The 12,670-nt window shown below is 37.6% G+C and overlaps 1 protein-coding gene across 1 annotated transcript in view; it reads left to right on the top strand.

The window, feature by feature from the left end:
- NAALADL2 (N-acetylated alpha-linked acidic dipeptidase like 2) overlaps positions 1 to 12,670 on the top strand; it is a 980,368-nt gene that overhangs the window by 733,404 nt on the left and 234,294 nt on the right. Inside the window, exon 11 of the mRNA XM_069726727.1 lies at positions 3,693 to 3,788. Coding sequence (XP_069582828.1) covers positions 3,693 to 3,788 — 96 coding nt within the window. The remainder of the gene's footprint in view (positions 1 to 3,692; positions 3,789 to 12,670) is intronic.

The following is a 12,670-nucleotide window of genomic DNA, read 5'->3' as shown; positions in this document are numbered from 1 at the left end:
ATTTCAGCCAGAGTGGCAGGGATGTGATGAGGACCAGACAGATGATTGTGGCTAAATAACCAGCTGGAGAGCTGAGCAGTGAGGTGACTATAATGATTTTTTTCTATTTTTTTACATATGTTGATTATTTTTGCATTTCAAGAGACCCAGAGCATAAAAAGGAACATTAAATTTGTAAATAATTTCTCCATGAATCAAATTTTCTAGAATAAATGCATGAACGGGCAAATTAAAATTTTGCCTGATCTGCACATCTCTATTACTGATATACAGGGTGGGCCATGTATATGGATAGACCTAAATAAAATGGGAATGGTTGGTGATATCAACTTCCTGTTTGTGGCACATTAGTTTATGGGAGGGGGAAAACTTTTCAAGATGGGTGGTGACCATGGAGGCCATTTTGAAATTGGCCATTTTGGATCCAACTTTATTTTTTCCAATGGGAAGAGGGTCATGTGACGCATCAAACTTATTGAGAATTTCACAAGAAAAACAATGGTGTGCTTGGTTTTAATATAACGTTATTCTTTCATGAGTTATTTAAAAGTTACTATTTGTTTACAGCCATTGACATGTCGCAGAGGTTAACACATGAGCAGCGGATAGAAATTGTGTTGATGTCTGGTGAATGCAGTAGCCGGGTCATTGCAGCAGATTTCAATGCAAGTCACCCTACGCAAGAAAACTGTCGCCATTTCCATGTTAATTAGGTGCATCCATATAAATGGCCCACCCCAAAAAGTTTGCCTCATCACTGAATATAATGTTCTGTGTAAACGGAGGGTCCTGTTCCAAATTTTGTTTTTCCCATTCTGCAAATTCAGAGGGAGCTGAAACTCAATGTTGCCCAGTGACTGCTCCAAAACTTGAAAGATCTGGAAAAGATCTGTATGGAGGAGTGGGCCAAAATCCCTGCTGCAGTGTGTGCAAACTTGGTCAAGAACTACAGGAAACATCTGACCTCTGTAATTGCAATGTTTCTCTCTAAAATGTTAAGCTGTTTTTCTATTGTATCAACTACTTATTTCTTGCAATAAAATGCAAATTAATTCTGTAAAAATCATACAATATGATTTTCTGAACATTTTTTTAAGATTTTCTCTCTCATAGTATAAGAGTATCTACGATAAAAATTACAGATCCTTTGTAGGTGGGAAAATTTGCAAAATTAACAGTATCTCAAATACTTATTTTCCCCTCGCAGTAGCTTGAGTTAAATTTCCTGAAATGTGCAGTTTCACATAAATTCAAACATTTTAAGAATTAATTTGCAGTTAAAAAGAAAAATCTTGTCTGACACCATTTCCCAAACCGCTGAAGCATCAGACAGCATGCAGCTATGAAATCTTATGGATTATTATGCCTTATATAGGGGAATAAGTACCTGGGCCATAAGAGATTAGTGGAGCACAGTTGCTAAAAGAAAATTGTTTTGCATCTCTTGTGTTGTTGAATAAGACTCTCTCCAGTAGAGTGCAAGCTCTTATGGCTATCAGGATCCTCTCTTTCTGTCTCCTGTATAGGGTAAGCCCTTATGGTCTGCAATGTGTTCTCTCCTGTAGAGTGTAAGCTCTTGTGGCCACTGTGGCACTCTTTCTGTTTCTCTTACCTTATGGTCAGCTGCTTTTTACATCCTATGTGTATATTCTGAGCAATTTCAAGCTTTCCAGTATTGAGATTTGCACAAATGTATTCGGTAAAGTTGCTAAATTCAAATTTCAAAAGATCATCCTATGTTTAATGCAGAATACACTAAACTGTTTGTTGCCAGACCACTTTCTTCACATAACTTTCAAATTCATGAGATCTAACAGTAAGAGCGATTTCAGACGTCTGCGAAGCAAGGTCCATGTATGGACAGTGTTGGATGGATTGGCCACTGGTCTCCTAACCTGAACTTGACCACTTCATAGGCATATATGAGACTGTTTAGTTAGGGTGTGCGCACACGATCTGGAGTGACTCCATATTTATTCAGGATTTGGCACAGGTGAAATCTGCACCAAATCTGCATCTGAGGTCACTGTTAGGTCACCTGCGTTTTTTGATACGTTTTTTCACTGCATGCTTTTTTATCACTTGAAATAAAGCAAATTGAAAGTTAACTTCTGGGAAGAAAAAAAAAGTGATTCCCTGTTTGCAGATATATTAGGGTATGTGCACACGGTCAGTAAACACTGTGGATGCTGCATACACAGCATCCAACCAGCAGCATCAAGCTGTTACAGCATAGTGAATGGGATTTCAAGAAATCCCATGCCCACTATGCGTGCACTGATGCCCACAGCTCACCCGCAGAGACTGACACGTCTTTCCAGGCTGCAGCATGTCAATTTATGTAGTGAAGACTCTAAGTCTCCACTGCGTAAATTACCCATACACTTCCGCAGGGAAGCCAGAGGCGTCTGTGCACGCATAGTGGGTATGGGATTTCTTGAAATCTCATCCACTATGCTGTAACATCTTGCCTCTATGGGTTGGATGTGCGGATGTGCGCAGCATCCAACCTGCAGCATTTACTGACTGTGAGAACATACCCTTAAATCAGGTTGGGAGACCCGCAGTAAGTCCATGCATCATGATCCATGCACGGATCATCATGAATGTCTGAATTCAGCCTAATTTAGCAACAAATTATGTTTTAAAGTCTCGATGTGTCTTACATTTTTTGCAATCTTCTTATTCTCTTATTATGCTTTCAGTGTACAGGTTGATTAAATATTTTAATCATAGCCACCTTTGTCTATCGCCTTTGACAGTCTGCTACTAATCTAACTTCTGTACTGAATATAGATTTCTCTGAATTTAATTTGTGTATTACATAATGAAATAAAAAAAGTTTGAACAGGTATTACATGAACAGGTGCCCTACCATTTGTATTATATGTTTCTTCCAAACTCATTGGTGCTTTGTAATGATACTTTGCTAATGCATGCTGCCAAAGAATGCAGATACATAGGATAATTATAATAATGTACAGAAAGTGGATAACATTTTAAGGATGTAAACATATGATATAATTCACAATCTTGTGCCGTGCTGAGAAGCAATGTCTGGCATTGAGATGCCTAGAGAAGCCCCTATAATAGGGTATGCCTAAATGGATGTTACTAACTTTAAAAAAAAATTTATGTAAAAACATGAATTAAATTTTTGACAAAATAATAAAGCACACGCAAAATATAGCATATCTTTTAGGCAGTTGATTGTCCATATTGCTAGGAGAGGTCAATACATCTTTAAGAAAAAGTAATTAGCAATAAACATAAATAGATTTTTCCTTTCTGTCACAAGCTGCTTCCTCATTAGGATCACAGTCTGATTTTCTCCATCTCGGGGTCTGTCAGCATCAATCACATACTCATCTGGCATTTCCCTCTGCTGTAATATGATGGATTGCAATTTCACACTAATTTTATGTGAAAGAACAAAACCTTTGATCGATTGCATGTGATCATAGATTCTATAGAATTTAATGATTATGATGTACATTTTAATGATTGCAACATATGGCTCAAATTAATTTGTATTGCCATCCAGAACTTCTATATTTTATAGCACTGTCTTCGCTTTCAAGGTGAAGATCTCAAGGTGTTAGCACATTAAATATACAATTATTACAGCGCAGTTCTAAGTTAATGATCGGTGGTAGTAAATATAAATTGTAATAGTATTTATTTGATTTCAGACATCACACATCTATTCAGAAGCATTTTTCAATATAGAGGAAAAATCAAACCAGCAGATTGATGCTTTCATCCAACTTCATGAATATATTGCCAAGGTAAGAGAAAGCACCAATCAACCAGTGGTCCATGAATTATGAGCATAAATTACCAAGATGATAAGGTGTGGTTGTGTTGTCTTTATTTAAATTAACAAACGAGAAAAGTAGGAATACAATATAACTGAATGCACATTAGTACATCAATTTAAATGTCCACAATTCTTTGCTTTGTAGTCTTGTGGGCAAATCCACTTTGATTATTTATAAACATAGTCACCAGAAGCATGGATCCCTAAAAAGCAATTAGATTTTACTGCTTACTAGTGTTGAGCATTCCAATACCGCAAGTATCGGGTATCGGCCGATACTTGCGGTATCGGAATTCCGATACCGAGATCCGATACTTTTGTGGTATCGGGTATCAGTATCGGATCCATAGGGATGTGTAAAATAAAGAATTAAAATAAAAATTATTGATATATTCACCTCTCCGATGGCCCCTGGACATCACGCTGGTAACCGGCAGGCTTCTTTGTTTAAAATGAGCGCGTTTAGGACCTGCGAATTACGTCGCTGCTTCTGATTGGTCGCGTGCCGCTCATGTGACCGCCACGCGACCAATCAGAAGCCGCGACGTCATTCTCATTCACTAAACTCCTAATTCTAGGAATTTAGAACCTGCAAATGACGTCACGGCTTCTGATTGGTCACGTGGCGGTCACATGGGCGGCACGCGACCAATCAGAAGCCGCTACGTCATTCGCAGGTCCTAAACGCGCTCATTTTAAACAAAGAAGCCTGCCGGTTACCAGCGTGATGTCCAGGGGCCGCCGGAGAGGTGAATATATCAATATTTTTTATTTTAATTCTTTATTTTACACATTAATATGGATCCCAGGGCCTGAAAGAGAGTTTACTCTCCTTCAGACCCTGGGAACCATCAGGATACCTTCCGATACTTGATGTCCCATTGACTTGTATTGGTATCGGATATCGGTATCGGCGATATCCGATATTTTTCGGGTATCGGCCGATACTATCCGATACCGATACTTTCAAGTATCGGACGGTATCGCTCAACACTACTGCTTACCCTGTGAGGGAATATGGACTAAGTAAGATTACAAGGTTTCAGGTCCCAAAAGCCACAAATTTAAGGCAAGTACATAGAGAGCAGGTGCAGGAGTCACAATAAAGTATAACATCTATACTGGGACTGCGGACATGAAAAAATAAACTAGAGAACACATAAAAGGTGTAAATAAAATCCAGAAGTCCAATTACCATTTGACTATCCTGAAGAAGCAAGTTATAGATGAAATCTGAAAAGCCAGGTATTATGATAAAGGAAGAGTGATAACACAGAATAGTCTCAAATTAATGGCAAGGAACACTGCTTTTATACATAAGCAATGAATGAACATCATTTTGAATTTGCAGCCAGAAATTCCATCTTTGCATTAATCAGCTTGCCATAGAAACCTGATGCTATGAGTAACCAAGAGATGTTCCTTTTCTTAAAATATCATGTTGTGTAATCTGAAATGTTGAAGATGTTAGACTATTTAAAAAGTGGAAAAATAGTTCAAAAATTGTTCATAACAGTACAGAAGAGATACACATACCTTTTAATATACAATAATTATATCCCCAACAAACATCAATTGCTTTGAAACCAGTTTGTCTATACTTACAAATCAAATACAAAAATAAATAACTTAGTTACACAGTCAATCTATCTGAATTTAAACAATACTTGATTAAATTAGAAACAGGAGGCCAGCCCTTCAGAAATTAAATATCACATTTATGGGGCTGTCCTGTCCGAATCGCTCTGTGTGACAGTAGACCTATGAATCCCCTTAGCGTTTGCACTGTGCACAGCGGGGATGCACTGGTTTCTGAGCTGGGACTGGAGGATAAGTATGCATTATACATGCCCCCAGCCAGAGCCATACACTTGTCGGGCTCTGGCTGTTAGTATGTACAGTATCACCCGTACAACCCTTCCAGTCTCAGCTCAGAAACCAGGAAATCTTCACAACGTACTGTGCGTGTGCTGGGGGAAATTCATAAGTCTGCAGTCACTCTGTTTGGCAGGACAACCCCTTTAAGGCTGATTTCACACATTTGTATTTCCAAGTCCATATTTCATAGGTGCCTACATCCCAAAGCTCATGGTTTAAAAATACACAAAATTTGAACCACCAAGTAATATTTACAGCAGTGATCAGTCTGCTTAAAATTTTCCAAGAGCTCAATGACATATCATTGAGGAAGTAAAAGTAAGCATCCAGACAAAGCTTACATGGGAGATGGGTATTTATGGAAGGCTTACAAGGAGGAAACAACTGGTAGCCAAATTTTACCAATATGTTTCTCTGTGTCTTGTCTTAGATTTTCAAAAGTGTCATCTAAAATGACTCACCAGCATTTTGGTATAATGGTCTGTGGATAGATGAATCAAAGTGCAATGTTTTGAAAATAAAAAAATCCCTTTATATTTAGTGTACACTTAATGCAGCATTCTACGAGAAGACTATAATTGCACCTGTCAAACATTGTTGTGTTGTGGAATTCTTTAGTATTTTAGAACTGACATGCTGTACATTTTGCTCTGAACCACAAAATTTTGCCAATAAGCTCAGTTGGGATATACAGGAATACATTGATCTGAATGTGAAGTGTGGCACATATTAAAAAATAAAACAGCTAAAAATTACTGCTTAAAAAATGCTTCTTTTTATTAAAGATTAAAAATTTGCTTGGGATGAGAGATTTGGAGCTCAAAATTTGTTTGACTTTTCTTATTTTAAGAAGTAATAAATCAGTATTTGGTAACCGATTACATATAAATTTACACTGGGAACATTTAAATAGTAAATAAGAAATACATTGTTTTCTTTGGAGGGAAACTATGGTAAATCTAGCCCATTACTGTTCAGTTTATCTGCTGCAAAATTTGATGTTGAGAGATTTACTATTTGATTTCTGCATTGCTTACTGTTGGACAGCTGTGATCATAATATCCCAACTTTGTAAAGATGAACAATCTGTTCATTCTAAAGGGAGTACTAATGGCAATCTGTTTATAGATATACTTTTTTTGTATGACTCCTTTTAAAAAGCTTGCTGTCTTCACATGGTTAACTTTTTCATCCAAGTGATTTAAAGACATAAAATGCTTAGATTTTTCATCAATCATAGTATGTGATTTTATAGCTTAAAGGTCAAGAGTGTTGGAATTTCTATTAACTTTGTCAGTTTACTTGCATTAAATCATGGAATGCATTCCAGGTACCAGATTTGATATTGAATCCACAAATATGTACTAATATTTGCGTATACGCCGTGTACCCATTTCTCAGCCTGTGACAGCAAAGCATTATCTCCTTCATGAACAGAGGTATTTTTGGGTTTGTGTTTTTGTTTTTTGCTACCCTTCTTCCCAGAGCCATAACTTTTTATTTTTCCATCAATATGGCCATGGGAGGGCTTGTTTTCTGTGGGATGAGTTGTAATTTTCAAGGCCACCATTTGTTTTAACATATCATGTTATGGGAAATAGGAAAAGAATTCAAAGTGTGGTGAATTTGCAAAAAAAAGTGCAATCTCACAGTTGTTTTTTTGTTTTGCTTTTTTACTAGGTTTACTAAATGCTAAAACTGACCTGCCATTATGATTCTGTAGTTCATTATGAGTTCATAGACACCAAACATGTCTAGGTACTTTTTTATCTAACTGGTGAAAAAAAAATGCCAAACTTTGTTAACAAAAATCAATTGCTCCATGGTATCTCCATTTTTGTGATCTCGGGTCAGATGAGGGCTTAATTTTTTGCACACCGAGCTGATGTTTTCAATTATACCATTTTGGTGCAGAAACGATCTTTTGCTCGCTCGTTATTGAATTTTAATGCAATATTGCGGCGACCAAAAAAACGTAATTCTGGCGTTTTGACTTTTTTCTCTGTTTAGTGATTGGGTTAATCCTTTTTTATTCATAGATTGGGCTATTCTGAATGCAGCAATACATTGTGCATGTTTGATTTTTTTATTGTTTTATTTTGAATGGGGCGAAAGGAGGGTGATTTGAACTTTTATATTTTTTTTATTTCTTTTATATTTTTAAAAACTTTTTTTTAACTTTTGGCATGCTTCAATAGTCTATATTGGAGACTAGAAGCTGCCACAAACCAATCTGTTCTACTGCATAGAGGCGATGATCAGATCGTTTCTATGTTGTAGCATTACTTGCTATGTGTGCCGACCACTGGGTGACCCTCACAGCAATCCAGCAGTGACAACCATAGAGGTCTCCAGAACACTTCTGGTTGTCAGGACAATGAACCGGTGACCCACTATCACATAACGGGGTCACTGGTGGGCAGATTTCCGACCCGATGGCCGGAAGCGTGCGTTGAATGCCGGTGTCAGCATTTGACAGCAGTATTTAGCAGGTCAATTGCGATTCCACCCACGGCTGTTTTGGGCACATCTGAGCTGTTCAAAACTGCTGACATGCCCCGGGAAAGATGTGAGCTCACCACCTTAGCCTACATAAAAGGGGGTGAGTCTGACATTGGCGCACTGTTACACTCGATGTCGCAAAGGGGTTAAACAGATAGATATTTTAATTTTTTGTGTTTGTTTTTTTAAGAAAATGGACTATAAAGCATTTACTCTTGTTTTTATCCTAGATTTGGATATACCCATTCCTTAACCCTTTTATTCTCCCCTCCTTGGCCTTCCCTTGCCCAACTCTCCCATTACAATAAATATGTCTTAAGTATAGTTAAATATTAAAAGAAGATATACTTACAAGATAGAAGTGATATACCACATGCACAGTTTATGTTGTTAAAATAATTTTTTGTTCTCTTTTTGGAAAAAGTAATAAAATCGGAAACAAAATGAACCATGTGGATGTCAGACTTACACCATGTATATATGTGTACTTAAATTCAGATCCAGATAAGTAAACAGAATATTCCGAAAAAAATAAGTTAATGGTAGTGGAGTAAAGCAAGTCTTTAAAAATTTAATTTGGGCAGAATCATTAGAATATCATTCTGCCCAAAATCAATTCTATATGAATAAATTCACTGACTCTATGGCAATGGGGGAGGGAAGGGGATAAAAATAGACCTTTATACTTTCTTTTCCTCACCTGTCTTATTTTCCCTCCGCATCATGCTAATTACAGGACACAAATTGCATCGGTGCAGTCATGCTTGGGAGTGGCCAATCATGGGCTTCTGACTCCAGTATCAAAATAGAGAATTGGAAAAAGAGAAGACTGGTTAGCTCTGGTGGCAGTGAAGGTAGCAAAACAATAGATGAGGAAAGCTGAGCATAAATGTATTCATCATTGTAACTCCTTCCTGTATCCCCAAAAAAATACAGCAAAATTATGTTGGGCTTTCAAACTGAATCTAAAAAAAAATTGTTGAGTCTGAATTTTTAATGATTTTGATTAGCTACAGTTGATTTCATAATTTCTAATTAACCCCTTCATGACCAGGGGATTTTTCGTTTTTCCGTGTTCGTTTTTCGCTCCCCTCTTTCCCAGAGCCATAACTTTTTTATTTTTCCGTCAATTTGGCCATGTGAGGGCTTATTTTGTGCGGGACGAGTTGTACTTTTGAACGACATCATTGGTTTTAGCATGTCGTGTACTAGAAAACGGGAAAAAAATTCCAAGTGCGGTGAAATTGCAAAAAAAGTGCAATCCCACATTGGTTTTTTGTTTGGCTTTTTTGCTAGGTTCACTAAATGCTAAAAATGACCTGCCATTATGATTCTCCAGGTCATTACGAGTTCATAGACACCAAACATGACTAGGTTATTTTTTATCTAAGTGGTGAAAAAAAATTCCAAACTTTGCTAAAAAAAAAAAAAAAAAATTGCGCCATTTTCCGATACTCGTAGCGTCTCCATTTTTCGTGATCTGGGGTCGGTTGAGGGCTTATTTTTTGCGTGCCGAGATGACGTTTTTAATGATAGCATTTCGGTGCAGATACGTTCTTTTGATCGCCCGTTATTGCATTTTAATGCAATGTCGCGGCGACCAAAAAAACGTAATTCTGGCGTTTCGAGTTTTTTTCCCGCTACGCTGTTTAGCGATCAGGTTAATACTTTTTTTTATTTGATAGATCGGGCAATTCTGAGCGCGGCGATACCAAATATGCGTAGATTTGATATTTTTTTTATTGATTTATTTTGATTGGGGCGAAAGGGGGGTGATTTAAACTTTTATGTTTTTTTTATTTTTTTCACATTTTTTTAAACTTTTTTTTTTAACTTTTGCCATGCTTCAATAGCCTCCATGGGAGGCTAGAAGCAGGGACAGCACGATCGGCTCTGCTACATAGCAGCGATCTGCTGATCGCTGCTATGTAGCAGAATTGCACGTGTGCTGTGAGCGCCGACCACAGGGTGGCGCTCACAGCGACGGGCAATCAGTAACCATAGAGGTCTCAAGGACCTCTATGGCTACAATGGAGACGCATCGCCGACCCCCGGACATGTGACGGGGGTCGTCGATGACGTCATTTCCGGCCGCCCGGCCGGAAGCGGTAGTTAAATGCCGCTGTCTGCGTTTGACAGCGGCATTTAACTAGTTAATAGGTGCGGGCAGATCGCGATTCTGCCCGCGCCTATTACGGGCACATGTCAGCTGTTCAAAACAGCTGACATGTCCCGGCTTTGGTGCGGGCTCACCGCGGAGCCCTGCATCAAAGCAGGGGAGCCGGCATCGGACGGTATAGTACGTCCGATGCCGGTAAGGGGTTAAAGAACCTAGACTACACAGAGCATATTAATACATTGTATTTATAGTGTTAAGCCCCTTTTCTACCTTCTGCGTAAAAATTATAACGAGTTGATTGATAGTAAAGATATGCACATTTTTGAAATTTTAATTTACTAGCTTTAGTGAATTTTTCCATAATATTTGATTCATAGCAAATTGCTTCTATGCAAATCGCAATGATGCAATACCTCCAATTGATCAGAAAATACATGTTTAACACCCTGAGATCCTCTAAGATTGTACTGAAACCATTTTAGGCTCTTTAACATCAACAAAACTTTAGCAAAGCTTTAGTGAAGTTAAAATGAATCTCATTCCAAAACGTGTAGGGAAATGTTCTGATACAAAATTTTAAATGTCTTTAATTGTATTGTAAACAGATAATAAAGGGTGGAAACTAGCAGCCTGTTGTAGTGTCTTAGTATGTTCTCGCTTGGCATATTTAAATAGAATTGTCACAGACAGGCTTTGTGCTAGCTACTCCATCTATAAGGTCCCTGCACAGGGATGTGGACTTACATGGGGGCTTTGGGTTGAGGCCACCATATAGCTACTGGCCGTTGTAGCAGGCTGGAATGGACAGAACAAAACTAGGAAGTTCAGATACGGGAAAAATCATCATGCAGAAAAATAGTAAATGAGCTGAGGTCTGAAACAGGAATAATCACTATAACAACATAACAGCATAAGCACAAAGGTGTGAACCAGGTAAGGCAGAATTTATAATTGGCAGGAGGAGACAGGTATTCAGAAATGTATACAATAATCAGTCTTTCCCATAGTAGAGCATTAATACTAAACAAGATAAGAAATAACCCCCAAGCTCCCTGCCTGGAGAGCACCACACGTGTCAGAGAATTAATTAGGACTTAAGGACAACTTCAGGGCTCCATTTCCCTCCCTTGTCTATACTATTACTTTTGCTGTTTTGTTAAATACATAATGCAAAAAAGGTTTTAAAAACTTTGGTTAGTGCAATTTCTACTCTCTACACTTATTCTGCTCATTAAGAGTTCAATTTCCTTTGTCAGTGGTCAACGCCAGACCTAGTTGACCATTCATTTTTTAAATGATGCACACAGGGTTCTGGATGTAGTGATGACTATTTATTATTGTGTAACTAGCACTCTATGCCCTATCAATTTTGCAAGATTCTTTGCCTATCCTGATGCCCAAAACACTGGAAACAGAAGTCATAAGACAGGGTTTAATTCCTTTCTTAATCACTCTCTACAATCATGCTATATAGTGACTAAAGACAACAATTAAACAGTCTTTTATTTTCCAAGTCCTGAGCAGGGGTCAGATCTTGTCAAGGTTTCTGCAAAGGTACTTTACACCTGTGGAACACAAAAAAATTTTTACAAAAGAAATTAAATTTGGTTAAAGAAAATTGCAGTAACAGAAGACCAACAATTGTATTTAAAAACATTTTATCTTTTTTTGTGGCCAGCCCTGAGCTTATGCCCAAGACTGCTTAGGGTCCTACCTGGGAAAATCACTTTAGATTACACTCACAGACTAATTTTCACTAAACACAATGGTCAAACAGAGAAAGTAAAGAATATTGCAGTCTTAGAAGCTCATGATTTTCTTTGAGACATGTGTTTGCCTTTTGTGCTCAACCCTTTGTAGGAAAGGCAATTGTGACATGAATGTCATGATACTACTGGCTGGATTCTGTGGTGGAAGTGCTGCTGATTGCGGCTCCCACATTTCTTTTTACCCTACTCGATCTATTTACATTGACACTTTTGCCTTACGTTAACACACTATCATTAAGTTTTGAGAAACTTTTCACCCTCATTATTCAATCCTTGCCAAAAAGGATGGAACAAGAAAGGCTAGGTAGGTCCCAAATCTTAGTATATCTGTGTTAAGCTGTGTATTAGGGTAGCATGTATGGATGTATACTTTCACTAGTAAAACAGGTGTGAAAAAATAATGATTGAGACAGGCTCATTTTATGATATGGACAAATAAATGTCTGAATTTTGTTTAATTCTCTTTTATATTTTTTAAAAAACAATTATTTGAACTTCACAAAAAGAATTTTACAAGAAATACAAAAACTCAATATAGTTGCTTGTGACAAGTAAGCATAGCATTTCTGACTGAATTAAAAA

Source organism: Ranitomeya imitator, chromosome 5, assembly GCF_032444005.1.
Source record: "Ranitomeya imitator isolate aRanImi1 chromosome 5, aRanImi1.pri, whole genome shotgun sequence".
In the NCBI taxonomy this organism is placed as follows: Eukaryota; Metazoa; Chordata; class Amphibia; order Anura; family Dendrobatidae; genus Ranitomeya; species Ranitomeya imitator.
This window is presented reverse-complemented; position numbering and strand designations above follow the sequence as displayed.